A 23211-nucleotide genomic window follows, 5' to 3' on the forward strand; every position below is an offset into this window, starting at 1 on the left:
ACTCGGAAGTTCAAACTAATACGCGGCTAGGGTCCAAATAGTCTACATTTTATTTTTTAATAAGGGTTCATCCGGTTTTCACTTACTGAAGTCTTACAGAAGATGTTCTGTGTTACTTGAGTTTAAACGCACCACAGAGTGTGTTTACCTTTTTCTTTTGGAAAAGTATTCCGGAAACGAAACCCTGAGTAATCGGAAGTGATTATTTGTGAACCAGAAGCTTGATGTCACCAAGGCCTGGGCGAATTGACTTCCGAGTACGAGAGTTGTGTGTGGAGAAGTTAGCCCAGTGAGATCTAGACGAAGAACCTGTAAAGTGAGGGCCCCTGCAATAGGAAGAGTAAGAGTCTGAGAGGTAAGTCCAAAAACGGACTTGTGTAACTAAAAGGGCGTTTTGGAACGGGACGGCGGTCTGAGTTGAAGTTTGGTGTTAAGTCGCTTTGTAAGGAAAGGTTGCCTGTTGTTCCAGGAAGGCTTGTTCAGACAGGCACGGAACTTGGGATTCGACTTCTGGGGACTGCAGAGGTTGACAGGCTTGTCGCTTCCATCCTGCCGCCTTCATACCTGTTACCCACTCCAGACCCATCCTTCACCCCCTTCCCTTGGTGTTTGCCGGCCGACATTGGCTGTGCTCGTACATTTCGCTGCGCTCGTACATTTCGCTGCGCATCTTCCGAGGGCTCACTGCTCTTTCGAAGGGTCTTTGGAGACCTGTTTTCAGAACAATAGGAGGAGGGCTTGTGACTTTTGAGGAAGGTAGTCGTGGGAGACGCTATGCCAAGTTATATCGAGTACCCGAGTGATCATTTTTGTGGTGAAACCAGTTGTCATCCAGTGTCCAGTTCATCATACTCATAATCACTGCATTAGTATCACCTTCCTTCTCACGTTCTCCACTGAATCTTAGTCTGTACTGTAAGGCCATGCATACACTTCTGAAAGCATATGCTATGCCATTTTAATTTTATTACCAAGAAGTGCAAATTATCATGAATTTTTTGTCGCTTGTTAAACATCTGAACAGAAGCTCCTCTCTGATATATATAGTGAACAAAATAGTGTCAATAATGTATACTGAGAACATAATTACTTTTAAATTCCTGGTGTCATATCAGTGATACAAAAGCCCCTACAGTAACTATAGTACTCTTTCTGAGATAAATTTAAGGACACACATCTGATAATTTAGAATATACTGGTGGTAATTTAGAGTATACACTGAAACAGAAATTTGAAAATAAACCACCCCTAATTTTTTTGAGACATTTGGGAACCATAACAATATCACTTTGTGAAAAAGGGCTATAAGGGGCACCTCCTAAATGCAGCCTTATTAAATGCAGAAGGAGAATATCACAGTATATAAATTACGGGGACTTAGTGAATGTGTTTATATGGTATTGTTTTAATTCTTTCATTTTATACATTTTTAGGTTTTTTAGTAGAAGTCTTGGGGTACATTTTTATTGGTGAAAAAAATGACTACTCTTGAAAGTTTAGAAACCAAAGGTAAGTGTTCTTTTGCTGATAATTGTTTTTAAAACATGAAATTTATGATGATAGGATGAAGGACTGTTTGAGCCAGGTAACCAAACCCCATAGAGCCCTTGGGAATCATTTGTATTTCATATCTCTTCATGTTTGTTTTTTAATGCAGTGTTTACATTTCAGTACTACAGATATACAGGTGAATAATAACATTATTTGGTAGTATTTATTAGATGACTACTACTGTTAAACAGTAGTGTAAAAGCAAATTTTTTATAGCTATGTTCTCTGTCCACTAGAAGATTAAGATTTAAATAATAAGAATGTACATTTTTAAAGATTTGGGTAGATGGACAAACAACTCTCAGGTATAAAAGACCTTTTTCTTATTGCATTGGTTTGTTAGGGCTGCTGTAACAAAGTATCATAAACTGGTGGCTTAAACAACAGAAATCTATTGTCTCATGGTTTTAGAGTCTAGTAGTCCAAGATCAAGGTGTTGGCAGAGCCATGCTCCCTCTGCAGGCACTAGGGAAGGATCTGTTCGAGGCCTCTCTCCTAGTTTCTGGTGGTTTGCTGGCAATTTTTAGTATTCCTTGGCTTGTAGACACATCACAGTGATCTCTGCCTTTTTGTTCACATGGCATTCTCCCTGTGCATGTATGTCTCTGTGTCCAAATTCCTCCTTTTTATAAGGACATTAATCATATTGGATTAGGGTGCACACTACTCCAGTATGATCTCATCTTAACTAATTACATCTGCAATGACTTTATTTCCAAATGAGGTCACACTCTGAGGTATGGGTGGGACACAATTCAACTCAGAACATTTGCTAACTACAGTAGTTACTTTTTAGTCCTGCCTTGCTTGTCCTTTGTATAACATTTCATACTATTGATCATTCCCACTTTTTGAAATACTTTCTTTCCTTGATTTCCATGACTTTACTCTTATTTTCCATCTACTCTATGGCCCTTCACTGTCCAATGCAGTAGCCACATGTGGCTATTTGAGCTTAAATTAGTATTTTTAAAAATTAAAAATCCAGGGCTTCCCTGGTGGCGCAGTGGTTGAGAGTCTGCCTGCCGACGCAGGGGACACGGGTTCGTGCCCCGGTCCGGGAGGATCCCACGTGCCGCGGAGCGGCTGGGCCCGTGAGCCATGGCCGCTGAGCCTGCGCGTCTGGAGCCTGTGCTCCGCAATGGGAGAGGAGTGAGAGGCCCGTGTACTGAAAAAAAAAAAAAAACTAAAAATCCAGTTTCTCAGTCACATTAGCCACATTGAAGTGCTCAATAGCCACATGTGGCTGGTGGGTATTGTATTAGAAAGTGCAGATATAGAACATTTCTATAATTGTAGAAAGTTCTGTTGGACACCACTGCTCCAGTTATAGTTTCTTTTTAATTCTCCTCTTCTTCTGGTTTATCTTTTAAATATTAATGTTTTTCAGTCCTCCTTCTCTTCTACTCTCACAGCTTTAGTAATTATAAGGATGGCTTCCAAATCTATCTATAGCTCAGATCTCTTTCCTTGTGATTCAGACCCTTGTAGCTTACTGTCTACTGATTATCTTCACTTAGACATAGATAACAGTCTTAGCTTGTCCCAAAGTGAGCTCCTCTTGATTCAGGTTACTCTTGGGTAGAGTGAGTTGTGGAGGTTGGAGCTGTCAGTGAGATATGGGAAACTACTTTCTAGAAGCCAGTATTGCAGCAAGCAGATCTCCAAAAGCAAACTCTTTAAAGGGGGTTTAAATGTGTTTAGACAGCGAAGATCATGCCAATAAATATTTAATTGAATTTAATTCAGCTGAGTGCAAGAGCATTTCAGGTCACCAGAGGCTTTTTATATTATTAGAATGAGCAAACCAGAAACTGAAATGAAAGTAATAAGCTGGGGATTAATGGGAAATAAGAGCAATTAAATCATAACTACTATGAAAGCAGTTAGCATGGTACTTGGCAAAAAACGAAAAACTAAATACGACATTATCATTAGTAATTAGAAGTTAGTTATTGCAAAGCCTCTGTGAAATTATTTATTTGTTGTTACTTGTTTGTACTGAGGATTAGAGTTATAAAGCACTTTCACATACATTACTTCATTTGATCTTAATTTTACAGTGAGGTAGATAATTCAGCTGTTAGTCTTAATCCTTCGTTTAATATCATTTTAGCTGTTAGTGAAGAACAGTTACTTGTTATCACATGGCCTGAGAAAAGGTGCACTTATATGGTTGACATTTGTCAGTTGCCTGCATTTCCTGTAAGTGCCTCAGAAAAGAAGAAAGATTGGCTTGTAGGGACAGAACTTCTTCTCAGCAGACATTTGAGCAATGCTGTCATCATGAGAGGGATGTGTCCTTGCTGCTAAGGTTTTTTGAAAGGGAAACATGCAATAAATAGGAACAATTAGAAAATTAGAATTTGAATCCAAAACTTTTTGGGGAAGCAAGGTTGAAATTAAAAGTAAAGGGATTAAAGTCAGACAGTTTAGTGAAAATAGACCAAATAGGAAGGTCTGAGATGTTCAAATATTTATAATTCCATAAAATAGTCTAACTTTTAACTCTAAGTCTGTGGAACAATAGTTATTAGGTGAAAAAGGATTCCATGGACAGATAAATTAGAGAAATGCTGGATTAAGGGAGAGATTATACTACAGGACCCTTCAGAGCCTTTAATATACTAATGTACAGCTCCAAAGAGATATATGTGGTATGTGCAGCTCCAAAGAGGTATGTGTGGTATGCAGCACTGCCCACACTTATTTGACCGGGAAGCTCTTTTATTTGCGGGGCCTGTGACAAAAGGAACATTTGGATTCCATGTCAGTAAACGTGGGCCTGACTCTTAAGTCCACTGCCTATAGCATATTTTTCTAATTTAGTGGTAAGTAAACTTCATTGGGTGATACTGGTGACATATAAAAGAATATTAATTTAAAATTACCAAGTGATGATCCCTAATTTTACTGTTTTATAACTGAATCTGCATACGATCTGAGAAGTTTGTCAGATTATGAGTTAGTAATTAATGATTTCGTGTAGAGGAAAAAAATTGAGCAGTTTTTAAATGAGTTAGTTATTGGATGTTAAAAGGAAATCTAGGTGGTGTGTTAATGTTAACATTGATGAACTTCCATAAGCACTTACTCACCTTTCTGCACCAAGCACCATTTCATTAAGCTGATGATACCAAGATTAGGAGGCAGTCCCCGCCCTGAGGAGATCTCAACAGTTTAGGAAAGAAACAAATTATTTTGAAACACTCTTCTATTTGCATTATTCTGAAAGCAATGTAGGATGGTGGGGGAGAGGTAAGGTTACGTGGTTTGCCCAAGGTCACACAACGTGTGGCAGTGGAGACTGAAGTTTTTGACTCAGAGTCTAGTCTAGTTTTATTGTACCATCCTGCTGACTCTGAGTATCTGTCTCCATAGATTTACAGTCTTATCAAAAAAGGAGAAATGTTTGTTTCATTACAGACTATAAAATAATGTTCTTTTTGCCTCAGTATTCTAGAGCAAGGGTTGGCAATTTATGGCTCTTGGGCCTGCTGAGAATATTTGCAGGCAGTCTGATAATAGGGAACACGAGCTTTGAATCTCACTTAAGCCAGGTGTTATCCCAAGTAAAAAAGAACTCTATTCTTCTCATTATTAAACCTATATTACCCAAAAAAACTTCACTCAATAATTATAATTTGAATTTCATCTTTAAAATTTTGTTTTTTCTCTTCATATATAAATGCCTGTATATCAGTAGTATCCTTAATTTTGCCTCATGGTCCACAAAGCCTAAAATGTTATCTGACCCTTTATGGGAAAAGTTTGCCAACCCCTACTGAACAGTATTATTTGTTCTCTTGCTACATTTCACCAGTTTGGGGGAAGGGCAGTGAGAATGAGCCATAAAGCTTAGATATGTTTTAATTCTTTGATAAGTGATCACAGGTGGAAGTTAATGTTGATGAGTAATTGAAGAATTGTTTTGTTGTTTCCCTTCAAAGAATGGGAAGGGATTGATGTTTTGCTTTACTTAAACATTACTCATAATTACAGAGCTGGTACCATAGATCACTGTCATCCCACTTGACTGAAGGTAATTGCTCATGAATGTGCCCTGGATTGAGCCTAGTGCATATGTAGTAAAGGTTTCTATGTGGGTCACAGAAAAAATAGAATTATGAAAGTAAGTTACTGGGCGAGAAAATGTAAAGCCCTGACTCCCCCTTGCCTCCTTGCCCGTGCACAGTAGCTAGAAGCACACTTGTTACAAAGAGGGAGCTGCCCTGTGAGATATGGTACAGCTTTGGGATTCACAAGTGCTTGAGTAAGTAGAACAGTTTAAATAAAGGAAGAGTAAATTGAGTTTGAACCAAATTGATTGAATTTCTTGATTGGAATTTTAGGACAATTTTGTTTGAAAAGAGATTTCTGTTCAATACCCATTGTTTCTTTGCCTTTTAAATTTAGCATTAACCATTTTGTGATTTGCTCTTGAATCTCCATTACCTAAAATTCCAACTCAAAAATGTTACGACTTGCCTAGAAATCGTATTTAATCTTAACAGATGTCACACCTGCTTCTTATTTCTTCAGCTTCAGTGGGCCTGAATGGCATAGCTCTAGTGTGTCTTTTTGTTGTGTTTTTTTATTGTGAATCTGTAGTTAATTCATGACTCTACATTACTTCTTAAATGCCAGGATGCCTTAGTGACAAAATTAAATTTGCACAAGATAGAGTTAGACAAACTTGAAACCATATTTTAAAAGCATGGGAATAGGCCTTCATTTTTAAAACAGTTCAGTGGGAATTCTTCTCCATGCTGATGTGCTACAGCATGAACTAAAGTACCAAACCCTTTATTTCACTTTTGGAAGTATTCCTTTGTTCATCTTTTTGAAAGTAGAGTCAGTCCTAAAGCTCAGGGTATGTCTTAGTTAACATTTAATATAGAAATGACAAAATATTTTAATATAAAACGTTTTGTTAAATAGAACACCTTAATTATACCTCAGATGTCTTCCTACCTCCTGTGTAACATAACTCAGGATTCCCAGTACATTACTACATACTTAGGAAAAAGTCCCCAAAAATCTGATAAATGAAAAAATAGTCCTAAAGTCTGACGATATAACTTTGTAAAACTTTAGCATAAGAGAATAAAAGGCACAATTATATTTTATGATATTAAGCTTTTTCTCCCCTTAATCAAGATCCAAAGTTACTAGATTTTTTTAAAGAATAATAATAAAAGCAATAGGAGGTAACATTTAATGAGTGCTTACTGTGCCATTCTAAACACTTTAGAATGTTTTCTTATTTACTTTTAAGCATTGCATTAGCTCATGGATATGGAGCATGCAAAAAATAAAACTAAATAAAGACATAAGTAATAGATCTACTGATACATCAGTAGGGTTATTTTGTGAGGCAGTTTGACAATGCAGATCTTCACCTGGCACATTAATTCTATTCTTGGGAATTTATTCAAAAGAAATAATTCAGAATTTGAAAAAAAAACCTGTAGGCATAAAAATATTCACTATAGCATTTTTATAATAAAAAATTGGAGTCTAAACATCCAACAATAAAATAGTAATTAATTAAATAGTGCTATATTAACTTGAAGGAATAATATAGTCATAAAATGAAAATATGAAGACTAGCAAAACAGAAAAATATATTAAGCTTATAAAGTTAATTATGAGTATAAGTATATAAAAATATTGAAGAAATTTGAAGTAATGAAAAGTTATGTTAGAATGATTAGAATATACCTAATTTTTTCTTCTTAATATCTTTTAATAATATAATGTTTTAAAAATAGTAATAGAAACCAGAAGATATGTGACTGTGTATGATGATAATCTGTTCTACTCTGTAGTTTCTGTATCTATATAACTAAGTTTGGAAGAAGAAGCTAAATAAGCTAATTAAAAAGTAGAAACCTGGGAGAGATGGATTGCGAGTTTGGGATTAGCAGATGCAGACTATTATATATCAAATGGATAAACAACAAGGACCTACACAGGGAACTATATTCAATATCCTGTAATAAACCATAATGGAAAAATATATGAAAAAGAATGTATACATACATATAACTGAATCACTTTGCTGTACACGAGAAATTAACACAACATTTTAAATGTATATTCAAATCATATGAATATATGATTTGGCTAGACAGTAATGAATTCACCAAAGACTGATCAATAGTCCATGATTGTTCAATTAACATTTTTGTAGAAATCAAATTTCTGTAGAAATATGTTTCTACCACTTATTGCACACTTATTATATATTACCCAGTAACACATGTTATCTTTTTACATGTATGTCCTGTCTCCTCAAGTTTAGATAGTAAGTTTCTTAAGCATAGAGGTCCCCACTACCTCATACAATGTCTGGCTAATATTAGGCACCAAGCAGCATGTTTGTTGCCTGTAAAACTCAAAAGTTTATCATCACCATTGTTATATGTGCTTATCCTTTTCCCCTCCTCTTGCTTCCATGTATTTATTGTTTATCAGATAGAGAGTTCTGGGTACAAGGCACTTTACTAAGAATATAGTGGTAAACGAGTGACACATAGTCCCTACCCTCATGGAACTTATATCCTAGTGGAAGGCACAAATAGTATATAACTAATTACACTGAAAAAAATGTTTACCATTTTGATAAATGGTAAACAGAGAAGGCAGGGTCTTTGCTCTAGGGGCGTGTAAACAAAGAACCTAGCCTAATCATGGAAGATTAGAGAAAGGCCTCCCTTTGGAAAGGTTGAACTGAGATTTGAAGGATGAGTAGGGGAGAAGTTAGGAAGAAGATTCCAAGAATATTCCAAGAAGAAATGTCTGCAGAGGAAGAGGAAGGCATTTGCTCCTATTGAGACACTTAAAAGAAAGCAAGTAACACTGGAACTTAGGCTCTGAGGGAGTGAATGGCATAAATTGAGACCCAGGAGATAGGCAGGGGGCCTGATCACCAAGGGCCATATAGGCCATGGTAAGGATCTTGGTCTTTATTCTGAGAGTGATAGGAAGCCATTCAAGGGTTTGATGCAGATCAGATCTGCATTTTTTTAAGTTCACTATAACTGTTATATAAATTCTGTGGGCTTTTGCAACCTGACAAATAGGGCTATTACCAGAGGCAGTAAGTTCAAGGTTGATGAGGCAATAGTTTTGTTTGTGGAAGGCCTCCCAGACCAATTAACAGCTTAGCTCTGGAGTCATATTCGGACTCAAATCCCAGTTTGACACTGATGATTTGGACAAGCTATTTAACCTTTCACAGCCTCTGTTTCTATCTACAAAATGGGTACTATTGTGCTTACCCCATGAAACTTGTAAAAATTAAATGATATTGATGCATCTGAAGGACTTAGAACTATGTCCTTGGCACATAGTAAATTGAATAAAAGCTAATTATTACCATTCCTAGGTTTTGGCCTCCATTTTCTCAGATGTATGCTGGACTTGTAAAATGGCAAGGAATCTAACTTGTAGCTCATAGGGATGTTACTGAATATACTAATTCAAGAACTCCATGTAGGTTAGGTATCATCTCAGCCATTCCCCCAAGGTTGCAACATTTCCCATTCTAGCAGATCCTCCATTCTTTCTAAGCTCTAAACCACTTATTTTCTTGAATCAATTAGTGAAATTAGCCCTTTCTTGGAGAAAGATGACTCAGTGAAACTTCTTACACTGCTTAATTTGAGGTAAGGTAAAATAGGAGAAAAGAAACAAAATTTTTGTTATTTGACTGGAGCAATGGTAGTATAGTGGTGAGCATAGCTGCCTTCCAAAGGTTATCTAAACTAAGGACGGCTAGCCAGGTTTGCCTTATATGAGGGGAGATTTTTTTTTTGGCTGCATTGGGTCTTTGCTGCACGCAGGCTTACTCTAGTTGTGGTGAGCAGGCTTCTCATTGCGGTGGCTTCTTTTGTTGCGGAGCACAGGCTCTAGGCATGTGGGCTTCAGTAGTTGTGGCATGCGGGCTCAGTAGTTGTGGCTCACGGGCTTAGTTGCTCTGCAGCATGTGGGATCTTCCCGGACTTGGGCTCAAACCCATATCCCCTGCATTGGCAGGCAGATTCTTAACCACTGCACCACCAGGGAAGTCCCAGACGGGAGATTATTTTAATTGAGCAAATTAGTAAATGTGTGCAGCAATGTATTAAGTGTTACAGAGGATAGGAATGGGAGCTACCATTTATTGAATGTCTGCAATTCTGTGCAAGACACTTTTGACACTTGAAGGGGCAGTGTGTGCAGTGGTTAAGGCCTCAGTCTTTGGGACCAGGCTGCCCAGAATTGCATTCTGCATCTTCTACTTACTAACTGTGTGGTATGACTTTGGGCAAGTCCTTGAACCTCTTTGTGCCTTATTTTCTTCATCTATAAAATAGAGCTAATTATATTTACTTCAAAGGGTTACTGTAAGGATAAATGAGTTATGTGTAAAGTATTTAGAATAGTGTTTGGCACATGGTAAATCTTTTATAAATGTTTATTTGTTACTTAACCATTTTCTCATTTAAGACATAAGGTAACCCTAGATGTATTGTTAAATTCATTTTATGGAGGCTGAAACTGAAGCTCAGATAATTGCAGGATTTTGTCCAGGATTGTACAGCAGTGGTGGAAATGGGACTCAAAACCAGATCTGGCTGATCCCAGAGTTCATGTCATTTCTATAATACCATGCTCCTTCCACTTGTTGAGGGCATGATGCCTGGCCGTAGTGTGCTTATCAGACTTATTGGGAAAGTGAGATTTAGCATATAACAAAACCCATAAATGATAATTATGGTTCATGATTAAGATTCAAACTGAATGTCTGAGATAGTAAGTAGCATAGTCATTCAGAGAGTAGACTAGAACAGTTGGGAAAATTTAATGCAGAGTAGAGTTTAAGCTGACTTCTTAAAGGGATAAGTGAGAATCACAGTAAGTGTCAAAAGAAGCCATTTAATAGAATAAGAAATAGCAGAAACAAAAGTCTAGGAGAGAGAGTATTAAGGAATCTGGTTGGATAACTTGTGAAGCATTCTTTGCTAAGAGTTCACAAAAACAGGTCAATCTATTTTGAGGTAGACACTTTCAAATACGTATATACATAGCTTATTTTGTTTTTATATTTAATATTATTGTCTACAACGTGCCAGGCATTTGATCTTATTACATTGTTTCGTACCACAACCCTGTAGCATAGTTGTTACTATCTCCATTTTGCAGATTAGGAAATAGAGATTCATGGAGGATTACATTATTTACTTAGGATTATACTAGGAAGTAGAAGTTGAAGCCAAATACCTTGATTCCAAATCTCTTGCAGTTTCTACCAAGAGAAAAACCATTTACTTAAGGAAAGTTTGAACCTGTAAGACTTTGTTCATCTTTTGTTGACACATGATTGTTTTGAAAATTTTTACTCTAAATGTTTTCCCTTTTTTTCAGTACCAGGAATTCTGAATGTAGGGTAAGGCATGTCTTAGCATTTTCCTGGCATTTCTTTTCAGTAAGTAGCTTATGTTTTGTTTTCCCTTCTATAGTCATCCTTACTTCATCCCCAATTCGAGGAGCGGGAGATGGAATGGAAACTGAGGAACCACCTAAATCTATTGAAGTTACTCCTGGAATCCAACCTATAAAGCATCACATCCTTCCAAGTCCACGAAAGAAAGCAGTTCCATCAGAGAGCCCAGGCGTTCTTCAGCTAGGGAAGATTCTCGCTGAAAAAGCAGTGGAAGTCGAAGCTGTAAGAATATTAGTTCCCAAAGCCGCTATAACCCATGATATCCCCAACAAAAATGCAAAGGTTAAGTCTCTGGGACATGATAAAGGAGAATTCCTTGGCCAGCCAGAGGGAGTTGAAGAACCCAGAAAGGAACTATCCGAGGTAAAGAATATATTGGAAAAGCTCAAGAACTCTGAAAGGAGGTTACTACAGGACAAAGAAGGTCTTTCAAACCAGCTCAGAGTACAGTCAGAGGTAAGAACAGCCTTAATAGGTTTAATGAGTACCTCTCTTTATACCTGGGCCTTCTGAGCCTGCATGTTAGAAAACAGTACTTCCTCTTGCAATGTCATTATAACTTGTCATTTATCTAAAAAACTTCCTCTTAAATTTCTCATTCTCTTTAGTGCCTCTAATAGAACTAGTTTATGTTGGGAACTTATCCTCTAAACATGGTTGAAGTATGAGGTACTTTGGACAATGTGAGGTACTTTGGACAAGACCACCTATAAGTTGTAAAGGAGGTTACAGTTATGAACTTGCAAACCAGAGATTCACTAAGTAAGACTAGTTAATAATCCTTGCTTTAAGAATCCATAAATTCCAAGTATTTTTTCTATGTGTAGATAATACTTAGAATAAAGAGAATGGTGGTGTAAGTATCAGTGTCTTCATTGTAATGGAAAATTATCTATAGTGCTTGATTCACTTTCTTTAATATTTACATCTTAGGAATGGCCTTACCAGCCCCAGTTTTCCTCTCTGTTAGATTATACATCTTTTTGCTAGATGTTAGTCTTTGTGACACAGTGGCTGTCATTCAAATATGTTTCTAATATATTTAATAATATATTTTTAAATAACTGATTTCAAATTATAAAACTAGTACATATTTATTTGTAAACATTTTAGAAAATACAGAAAAAATAATGAAAATAGTGCTACCTATATTATACCATCTGGCTATAAATGCATAATTATACATACTGAGTATATTTTTGCCTTGTAACTCACTTTTTTTAGTTGTTTTTTAGTTGTTAATACAGGATATTCTATTAAAATATCATTATTAATAGCAACAGTGTTCTTCAATGACTGCACCATATACCAATACCTTTTATTGGACATTTATGTTTTAATTTTTTGCATTTTTGATAACAATGTGAAGAACATGCTTATAGACATGTGAATTGCTTTTTTGCTTAAATTCTTAAAAATAAAAATCGCAAGGCACAAAGAAATCAATTTTTAAATGTTGGAAAAGATTTATAAAACACTCTGTCATACCTTTTAGCAAAATTTATTGGTTCACTTTTCTAATTTTTTGCCTTTAAGTGTTGACTGGAGGCAGTTTGTAATTTTTATGATAATGATTTGTACTCTTATAATTAGAGGCTCAGATTATAACCACATAGACTATAGATTAATAGAGATATAGACATGGTTATATACATTATGAAACTTAAATATTTAATATCACTTTTTGATACACACTTTTAGTAATGGAGGTCCAAACTACATGAAACACAGTTTCTCTTTTGTTCATTTTGCTACATTAAAGTCACTGGCATCACTTTGAGCTTGTTGTATTGGTCATGATTTCCTCCAGGTCAATCGTGAGTTAAAAAAGCTGCTGGTGGCTTCTGTTGGGGATGATCTTCAATATCACTTTGAACGTCTAGCCCGTGAGAAAAATCAGCTTATTTTAGAAAACGAAGCCCTAGGTCGAAACACAGCTCAGCTTTCCGAACAGTTAGAACGGATGTCCATACAGTGTGATGTGTGGCGAAGTAAATTCCTTGCAAGCAGGTATTTTCTATTTTAAAGAGTATTTCATTTCCTAGATTTTGCTCTATCAGACTTTTGACCCCTAATGCAAGAAAATAGATTGTAGTGTGAAAATTTCTGATTCAAATTGTCAGAGTACCTCATGTATTATTTAAGATGTGGAGTCTCCCTCCTCTGGATGGTCATACAGTCTCCGTAAATGGAAAAGTGGTATCAAAAAGCACCTCCCGCATTCCAGAATTCTGAGTTACTCTTCTATAGTAGAAATCACTCCTACTACAATGTTTAAGATCAAAACAAAACTGTAAACTCAGGCAATTAATAAATATGTAAATTTTTTTAAAGACTATTTTTCCCCACCTTCTATCTGGAGAACTCAAATATCATTGCCACTCCGTACATCATATTTTGTCTCTCGTGCTCTGTTCTTACAGCTCATTTTACTACATAATAGAGCTTCCCAACCTTTTTCTCACCATGCACAAACAGAAAATGATAACATCTGCATGACGTACTGTATAGCATACTGGATGAGGCTACTCTCCAGTAGAGGTGAGAACCCCAGGCCTCTAGAACCACCAGGCCCATGGACACACTGGTAGTTGGGAAGCTCTCTTATATATTATGATTGTCTATTTATCCCCTCCTTCCAACTTCGAGTTACTAGAGAACAGGATCTGGGTGTTATCCATCTAACACACATCTATTTCTAATTGTACTATTATAGGATCTATTTGGAGAAATGAATTTACTGTTTATTGACTTAGAATGAATATTAATTAATTCTCATTGAACAGCTTAAGAAGCAACTCATGCATATATTTTACAGATTACTGTAATAACTTTTTTTTAACATTCTGATCAATGCTGATAGTAACACTTTAAGGGCAATAATAATTAAACCAAACTTTATTGATATTTTAGTTGATTTAATCTTTTAATGTCAGAATTGTTTTCATTTTAAGGAATTCAGTGGTTACTATGGTCTGAGACTTTAGTTTTAAGATTTTCAGCTGAATAAAAATACTTTAAAATTTTGCTTCAGTTCCATCAATAGAGAATTGGTTAAATACATTTTGGTACATCCAATCAGAAGAAGACATTAAGCTGTTTTTTTTAAAAAAAGGGAATGAGCTCTATGTGTGCTAATATGAAAAAAAATCACCAAGATAAATTATTAGGTGAAAAAAAGCAAACTGTAGAAAAGTTTGTATTAAATAATCCCTTTTTTGTAAATAATATGAATATAGTTATTTTTACACATAATTTTTGTTGATATACAAATAAATTATTTTTTTCTAGAAAAATATATTGGTTACTTTATTGATCACTGATTATAAAAGAAGGATGGGGATGCTGGACTGGAAGAAGGACTTAGTTTTGCTTTTTTATAAATCTTTCTATCTTTAATATTTTTCTAAGGACAAAGAAGTAATTGATGGCAGAAAAATAACTCATTTTTTTCTCTTAAATTTTCCGTATTTAAAAAACATTTAAGTAATGTTATTTTTTTCCAAAACTTGATTAATCTAGAATAAGACTGAAGTACATTCCAAAGTCACTATATAGGAAAGTTAAAAAACTGTTTCCTTTGTCATTTTGTAAACAGATATTTTAATTGAGTCCTTTAATAAGTCCTAAGCTCATAAAGATTTTAAATGTTTTTTAGTGAAGATTTAAAAACTGAGAAGTAATTTGACAACATTAAATCTTTTTTGTAAGTTTTTAAAAATGACAGTCACAAAGGTAGTATATTAACTTCTTAACACTGTCAGAGAATTTATATGTAAGATTTTAATCTTTTCCAGGGTTATGGCAGATGAGTTAACCAACTCCAGAGCGGTTTTACAGCGTCAAAACCGTGATGCACAGAGTGCTATACAAGATCTCCTGAGTGAACGGGAACAGTTTCGTCAGGAAATGATAGCTACGCAGAAGTATGGCACTTGTTTACATTCTGAACTCTTCTCCTTTCTCCTGCAATTTTTGTTATTGAGATAGTTCTTTAGTATTTCTACATTTAATAACTTATTGAGCATATACATTTTAAAACAGATGCCCAGGGGAGGGAGAAAGACTGAAAAAACAGAAGACATGCTTCTTTTATTCTTAATTGGGGAGAGAATTAGTTATATCTATAATAGAAGAAATCTCTGGATTTAAAAGTAATTTTTGGTTATAGTTATAGCAGTTTTGTATGGTTTTTGGTAGAAGCCAAAAAGCATACCGGTCTTTCCTTTGGAAGGAGATCTTTTTTTTTTTTGTGGTACACGGGCCTCTCACTGTTGTGGCCCCTCCCGTTGTGGAGCACAGGCTCTGGACGCGCAGGCTCAGCGGCCATGGCTCACAGACCTAGCCGCTCCGTGGCATGTGGGATCCTCCGGGACCAGGGCACGAACCCGTGTCCCCTGCATCGGCAGGCGGACTCTCAACCACTGCGCCACCAGGGAAACCCAGAAGGAGATCTTTTTGAAGATTGTTCTACAGTATTAGAGCTTACTTTCATGCCTATATGCACCAGAACTGTCAAAATTGATAGTCTTCCTTAAGTGTACTTTATACTTTTATGTAGTTGATTTCTTACAAATCAAATAAGTAAAGGTCAAGAGAAAATCATAGGGGAAATTAGAAGAATGAAAACACAATATATCAAAATATCAGATTTTGTGGGAGGCAACTAAAGCAGTGTTTAGAGGGAAATTTATAATTTTAAATGCTTATTGTAGAAACGAAAAAAGGTCTCGTCAATAATCTAAGCTTCCTTCTTAAGAAACACAAAGAGCAAATTAAGCAGAAGGAAGAAAAGGATGAGAGCAGAAATAAATGAAATAGAAAGCCAAACACTGGTTCTTTGAAAAGATAAGTTTTCAAAACCTCTAGGCAGTATAATCAGGAAAAAATAGATACACATGACTAGTATCAGGGATGAGGAGAGGGGTACACTACAGATTCTGTAGACATAGGAAAGATAATAAGGGGATGTTATGAACAACACTATGCTAATCAATTCAACAACTTAAATGGATGATCTCTTTAAAAGACCCAAACCACCAGAGTACTCAAGAACAGATAACCTGAATAGCCCTAACCTATTAAAGCAATTTACGTTGTAGTCAAAAACTTTCTAGTAAAGGAAACCCCAGGCCTATATGGATCCATTGGTGAATACTAACAAATATCTAAGGAGGAAATAAAACCAAATTTACACAAACTTTTCTAGAAAATAGAGAAGGGAACAATTTCCAACTCATTTTATGAGGCCAGCATCATCTTGACACCAAAACCAGACAGAGGCACTACAAGAAAACTACAGGCCAATATGTCTAATGAATACAGATGCAAAAATCCTTAACAGAATTTTAGTGATTCAAATCCAACAGTATATAAAAATGTTTATAGATTGTGGCCAAGTAGGTTTTATCCCAAGCATTATAAGTTAGTTTATCATTTAGAAATCAACCAATGTAACACAAAAAATTATCATATACATATACCATATGAATATCTCAATAAATGCACAAATCTGTAGTTGTATAATACTGTATGAGTATACTACTATTACCTGTACTAAAATATGAGAACTAAAAAATGTACTGTTTGTTGAATGATTTCCAGATAACCATAAAATCAATAAGTGCTTTCTGTAATGTGACTTATTTTACCAGACTTCCTGATTTATTGAACTCTGAGAGAAAGATAGAGGAGAAAGATACTATATGATTTCAGAAATATGTTTCTCATTTATTCATCATTCTTGATTTTTATATTTTATCCTCTTATTAATATTGAGTGCTCATGTGTGTTCTTTGCAGGTTGTTGGAGGAGCTCTTGGTCTCCTTGCAGTGGGGAAGAGAGCAAACTTACTACCCTAACACGCAACCTCACAGCACAGCAGAACTAGCGTTAACAAATCACAAGTTGGCAAAAGCAGTAAATTCTCATCTTCTGGGAAATGTTGGCACTAATGGTCAAAAAAAGTTTCCATCAACAGTTGAATTCTGCAGCACCCCAGCAGAAAAAATGGCTGAAACGGTAAAATACTTCTCTTTCATGATCTGTGGAACCTCTAAGACTGTCCTCTTATTGAAAGGTGACGTGTTGTAATGGAAAGTGCTTGGCATTGGGAGATAGGAAATATGGGATCAAAATTTGATTCTCATACTAATGAGCTAGGGATCTTGTAGAAAATTATTTCCTCCTCTGAGCTTTAATTTTCTCACACACTTGAGAAGAAAATGTAGTTGTAGTTGTTTTTAAAGATGACGTATTTTTTAGCTACTGAATCATTGATAATCCTTTTCTTGAGCTCATTTTGATATGAAAACCACTGTGTAGAACTTTTAATTTAGTAATCAAGAGTAGATAATTGATTACTTCTGGTCTAAGATGTTACTTGTTTTTTCCCCATATAGATGGGAATGTGCCAGACTCCACAGAAGCAATTAGTGTAGACCTGGTACCTTCAGTCCTGTGTGAATTGAGGGCTCATGCAGGTGACCTGTCAAATACTGTGGTCTCACAGTTCTACAACCATCCAGGTTCACCCTCATCCCCGTCATAGGCCTTGTCATTACCAGAACTTTTCCAGTTTTAAAATCTTCAACATCTCTCCATGAACTGTGATCTCAACAGTTTTGGGGATTCCGTAGAATAATACATATAAAGCCTGTAGCAGTTTCCAGTATAGGTACAGTAATTTCTCAATAAATAGTAGCTATCATTTTTATTATTATATCCTTCATCCCTCTAATCCTGTTGCCTTTACAAGTCCTATCAGCTCCTTCTAATTTATCCCCTCTCCCAAGTTCAAACACCTGATCTCCAGGCTAAACTTTAGTAATAGCCTCCTCACCAATATCCCCACCTTGCTTTTTACCTGCCTCCATGCCATCCTCTACTGTCAGTTGAGTTATTTCAAAAATGCCAATCCCATCATTCTTGGTACTGCTGTTCAGAGGGCTCCCAGTCTCCCTCATTACTGAATCTGAATTATTTCATATTGTAGAGAAGGCCTTTCATTAATCATTATTCCAGTTCCCCTTCTCTAGTATCATTTTCCAGGTGTGTCCACCCTCTGCACTTCACATCCCAGCAGTGTTAACCACTCGCATTCCACAGATAGGCCACTGTATCTCATGTCTCTGTACATACTTTCCCTCTGCCTAGACTGCCCTCCCAACATCTCTCATCTTGCCCAACCACTATATTGCCTTTAAGAATCAGCCTTCCCTGAATCCCACAGGCAAACCTAGATGTTCCTTCCTCCAGGCTTCCATTTTGTACATATATGTGTGTGTGTGTATATATATATATATATATATATATATATATATATATATATATATATATATCTAGTATAGCTCTTTATCATGTTAAATTGCAATTGTTTGATTCTCCATCTCTCTCCCAAACTGTAAGTTCCTTAAGGAGCTTATGTCTTACATTTCCTCAAGGTCTGGCATAATCCTTTGTACAACAGCAGGTGTTCAGCTATTTACTGAATCAGTCCGTGAAACTAAACTCATCAGCTTTATCCAAAATCGTTTCTCTTTTTCTGTTCTTTTTGTTGGGAAATGGTGTTGCTGCCTACCTGGTTGCTGCCAGGAGCATTTGGCATAATTAACTACTCCTGGTATCTTGAAACACTCTCTTCCCTTGGCTTACGTAACCCAACACCCTCCTACTTCACAATACAATGGTGGGTAGCCTCAAGGCTTGGTTTACATCCCCTTCTCCCAATCTTTTATCCACCTTATCCTCTCATTGAACAAAACTGACAGTCCTACTTCCTTAGTGTCTCTTGGACCTTTTAGCCACATTGCTTCAAGGTCAGCATTTCTTAGCTAGATTATTGCTGTAAACTCCCTTTCTCTGTTCTTCCCATGTCTGCTTTAGTGCCCACTCCTTCCCTCATCCACCTGCTGTGTATAGAGTGACCTCTCTGAAAGGCACCCTGCTTAAAATCCTTCCCTATCACTTTCAGGCTAAAATCTAGAAACCTTGTATCTATACTGGTATCTTGGTCTCCTTTAATTGTATTCCTTTGGCATTTTGTTCCTCCCTCTAAAGGCACATAATGTAATAACATATATAGAGAGTTGGGGTACTGTTATAATTTTCCCTTCTAAATTTATAAGCAGCTTTAAGATAAGCCCTTTATCTCTGTTTGTCCAGTAGCATCTAACCAAGTTCCGTAAAAAATAGAAGGATATCAAAAACTAAATTGAAAAAGCAGTAATCCAGTAGAAAAACAGAGGTACTGAAATAGAATGGTAGCTCTTAAATGATGCCAGGACATTTTTAAATTAGCTATAGCTCTTTGGGTACATTGGTAACTTAGAAGGAAAAAAACCTGCTGGACAATAAGAGAGCTAGGGAAACAGACATCTCAAGCCATTTCTGAAAGCTGTTTTGAATAAGCCTTACATAGAAGGAGAGAAAGCTCTTTCCGCTACTGCTTTTCCCAATTCCTTTCCAATTCCAGTACCTGCCTCCTTTGCCCAATAACCCATGTTCATCATATGATGATGGTTGGAAGAATATGAAAATGAGAAACAGGAGCTATGAGCCAGCCATGTTATCCTTGCCCTTAATTGGAGAATTTTTTTCAACCCAAGAGTTCCTCCTGTTGTGGGTCTCAGTAAAGGAAACAGAATAGGAAAAATCAGAGCAGAAGAAGAATTAAGAGAGTATGGTGTCCATGAATCCAAGAAACAAAATCATGATTGTTAGTATCAAATATTGCATATAAATTAGAAAAAGAGAAATGAAAACCATTGATTTTACAAGTAAATGATCAAAAACTTTGAAATAACATTTCAGTAGAAGAATGAAGGCAGAATCCCAATTCCAGGCAGTTCAGTGAAGGACTGAGGGAGAAAGGTAGTGCATACTCTTTGGTTAAAGATAAAAATCAACATCACTTATAGTAAAATTGATATAACCTAATTTTCTTTTATGTTTTCATATATTTTCATCAATATGCATAAGAGTAATTTCATTATTTTTTAAAATAGGTAACCTAGGTAATATAATAACTTGACATCATTGTCAAATTTAGAGCTTTTTGAGAAAAGGCATAAGTTCTCTAATCAAATTCATCATTCAGATGTTATTTTTTATGGCAGTTTCATACTAATGAATAGCACTTATTGGTAGTTATATATTAATAAAACCAAGGGCTTTTACAGTCCTTACTGCATACATCTGACATCACCTCTTATTTTCCTTAGGTTCTACGCATTTTGGATCCAGTAACCTGTACAGAGGGCTCAGCTGATAATCCATTTTCTGAGTCTTCACCAACCACCCTTACTTGCTTACAAAGAAAAATATTGGACGATTTCATCCCTATACAAGATATGAAAACATAACTTTCAATTGCTGCAGTAACTGCCAGGGAGAACTTACTGCCCTTTAACAGTCAGTATGTTGGAGGCACACTACAGAGTCATTATTATTTGGCAGCTGGGGTTCTTTTCATGCTAGAAGTATTATCACTTTCTATTTAAATAATATATATCCCCAAAGATGTTTCATGTACTGGACTCTGGATTACCCTTTCTTAATAAATATCTCAGGGTAAGAAAAAAGTGGAACTGTGTAGATATATTTAAAATAGACAATACAGGCATTACAGGATGGTTTTCCTAAAGGACTAAAAGAAAGATTCTATACCTTTCTTTTCGGCTCTAATTTATTAATCTTGCTATATATTTACATAAGCAAATTAATTTCTGTACTCTAAAGCAAGGATTGGCAGACTACAGCCTTGGGTCATATGCAGCCATACCCATTCATTTACTGTTGTCTGTGGTTGGTTTCATGTGCTACAACAGCAGAATTGAGTAGCTACAACAGGGTTTGTATGACTAGCGAAGCCTAAAATATTTACCATCTGGTCCTTTACAGAAAAAGTTTTCTGACCTCCACTCTAAAGTAAAAGTAGCTGGCAGGGGTCGGGGAGGGAGTGGGGTAGGAGTCCTTTCCCTTTTGGTGATTTTTAGGGGCTACAAAAGAGTCTTATGGAAATACTGTGGGTGAAGGGACTACTTTCAAAATAAATGCTATATGTTAGGAAACTTTTAAATATTTTACAGCCATATTAAATGCTTGAGCAAAACATGTTCTCATTTTGGTTTTGTGCAGGGGATTCCATATTTTGAATGGATGCAACTTGATATACAGAAGAAACATTCTAACTATTAAGCTCATTTTGACAATTGCAGCACAACAGGAGTATCCAATTTGATACTTATGAAATATGGCAGAGAAAGTAGGATCTTCGGGCTTCCCTGGTGGTGCAGTGGTTGAGAGTCCGCCTGCCAATGCAGGGGACACGGGTTCGTGCCCCGGTCCGGGAGGATCCTGCATGCCATGGAGCGGCTGGGCCCGTGAGCCATGGCCGCTGAGCCTGCACTTCCGGAGCCTGTGCTCTGCAATGGGAGAGGCTGCAGCAGTGAGAGGCCCGCGTACCGCAAAAAAAAAAAAAAAAAAAAAAAAAAAAAAAAAAAAAAAGTAGGATCTTTCTAGAACATTGTTCAAACTCAAAAATGCAATTCATCAATTTTTATGTCATATATATTATTATTTACTTATGACCGGCTATCATCAAACATCCTTTTATATACCTTTAAAAATGTCCACAAAATGTTTATACCAAATTACCCTAACTGGTTGCAGAAGTGCCTATCAGTAAAGAAATCCTCAAAAGACAAATATGATCAAATAACAATATTTCTTAATGTCAACTTAATGATTTTGTTTTGTTTTGGTCTGATTCATCTGAGTTATAGTTTCAAGTGGCAATAAATTTCTCTGCCTTCTTTAGTGTGAATATTTATTTATCTTTCCCCCAGAATGATGTCCTTCAATTCAAGTCTTCATCTAGCTTATACTATTTACAACTGATTCTTCAGCCTTTCCTTTAGGTTTACTTAGTATAAAACAGGATAGGGAGGGTGGGAGGGAGGGAGACACAAGAGGGAAGAGATATGGGAACATATGTATATGTATAACTGATTCACTTTGTTATAAAGCAGAAACTAACACACCATTGTAAAGCAATTATACTCTAATAAAGATGTAAAAAAAAAAAAAAAAAAACATAGAGGAAACGCTCCATGACAGTGGATTTGGCAATGATTTCTTGACTATGACACCAGAAGTACAGGCAACAAAAGAAAAAACTAGATAAACCTCATCAAAATTAAAACTGCACAGCAAAAGAAATAACAGAATGAAAAGGCATCCTATAAAATGGAGAAAAATATTTGCAAATCATGTATCTTTTAAGGGTCTAATGTCCAGAATAAATAAAGGGCTACGACTCAACAACCAAAAAACAATCCAGTTACAAAATGGGCAAAGGAATAGACATTTCTCCACAAAAAGATATACGAATGGCCAATAAGCACATCAAAAGATGCTCAACATCACTAATCATTAGGGAAATGCAAACTGATACCACTTCATATCCATTAGGACGGCTATTACCAGTAAAGCAAAATAACAAGCGTTGGCAAAGATGTGGAGAAACTGGAACCCTTGTGCATTGCTGGTGGGAATGTAAAATGGTGCAGCCATTATTGAGGACAGTATGGAAATTCCTCAAACAATTACACACACAATTGCCACATTATCCAACAATTACAACTCTAGGTAGATACCCAAAAGAATTGAAAGCAGGGACTCAAAAAGATATTTGTATACCAATGTTTCATAGCAGCAGCATTCACAATAGCCAAAAAGTAGTAATTCACATGTCCTTTGATGGATGAATAGATAAATGTGGTATATACATGCAATGGAATATTATTCAGCCTTAAGAAGGAGTAAATTCTGATATGCTACAGCACACATGAATCTTTAAGACACTACACTAGATAAATCAGACACAAAAGGGCAAATAGTATATGATTCCACTTATTTGACATACCTGAAATAATCAAATTCATAGAGACAGAAAGTGGAATAGTGGTTACCCAGGGTTAAGGGAAAGCAGAATGGAGAGTTTTGTTTATTAGGTACAGAGTTTCAGTTCGGACTGTTGAAAATTTATGGAGATGGATAGTGGTGATGGTTGCACAACATATGAATGTACTTAATGACACTGAATTTTACATTTTAAAAAATGGTCAAAATCATAAATTAGGTAATATATATTCTACCACAATAAA

General features: G+C 36.0%; 1 protein-coding gene across 1 annotated transcript; it reads left to right on the forward strand.

Moving 5' to 3' along the window:
- The first annotated feature begins 10 nt into the window (after nucleotides 1-10).
- On the forward strand, nucleotides 11-21858 carry BLZF1 (basic leucine zipper nuclear factor 1). The gene is made up of 8 exons (XM_032607019.1): nucleotides 11-355; nucleotides 1434-1509; nucleotides 11061-11500; nucleotides 12855-13054; nucleotides 14842-14970; nucleotides 16846-17065; nucleotides 20266-20455; nucleotides 21182-21858. The coding sequence occupies exons 2-7, from the start codon at nucleotides 1479-1481 to the stop codon at nucleotides 20404-20406; spliced, it is 1161 nt and encodes a 386-aa protein (XP_032462910.1). The 5' UTR covers nucleotides 11-355; nucleotides 1434-1478; the 3' UTR covers nucleotides 20407-20455; nucleotides 21182-21858.
- Nucleotides 21859-23211: the final 1353 nt, after the last annotated feature.

The sequence above is a fragment of the Phocoena sinus genome, chromosome 1 (assembly GCF_008692025.1).
Source record: "Phocoena sinus isolate mPhoSin1 chromosome 1, mPhoSin1.pri, whole genome shotgun sequence".
NCBI classification, from domain to species: Eukaryota; Metazoa; Chordata; class Mammalia; order Artiodactyla; family Phocoenidae; genus Phocoena; species Phocoena sinus.

Excerpts from the sequence above, each read along its gene's own strand:
- BLZF1 (XM_032607019.1), top strand. The coding sequence starts at position 1,479 with ATGACTACTCTTGAAAGTTTAGAAACCAAAG. Across the intron at positions 1,510-11,060 it reads TGAAAGTTTAGAAACCAAAG|TCATCCTTACTTCATCCCCA; the intron begins GTAAGTGTTCTT and ends TCCCTTCTATAG. Across the intron at positions 17,066-20,265 it reads CAGAAAAAATGGCTGAAACG|GTTCTACGCATTTTGGATCC; the intron begins GTAAAATACTTC and ends TATTTTCCTTAG.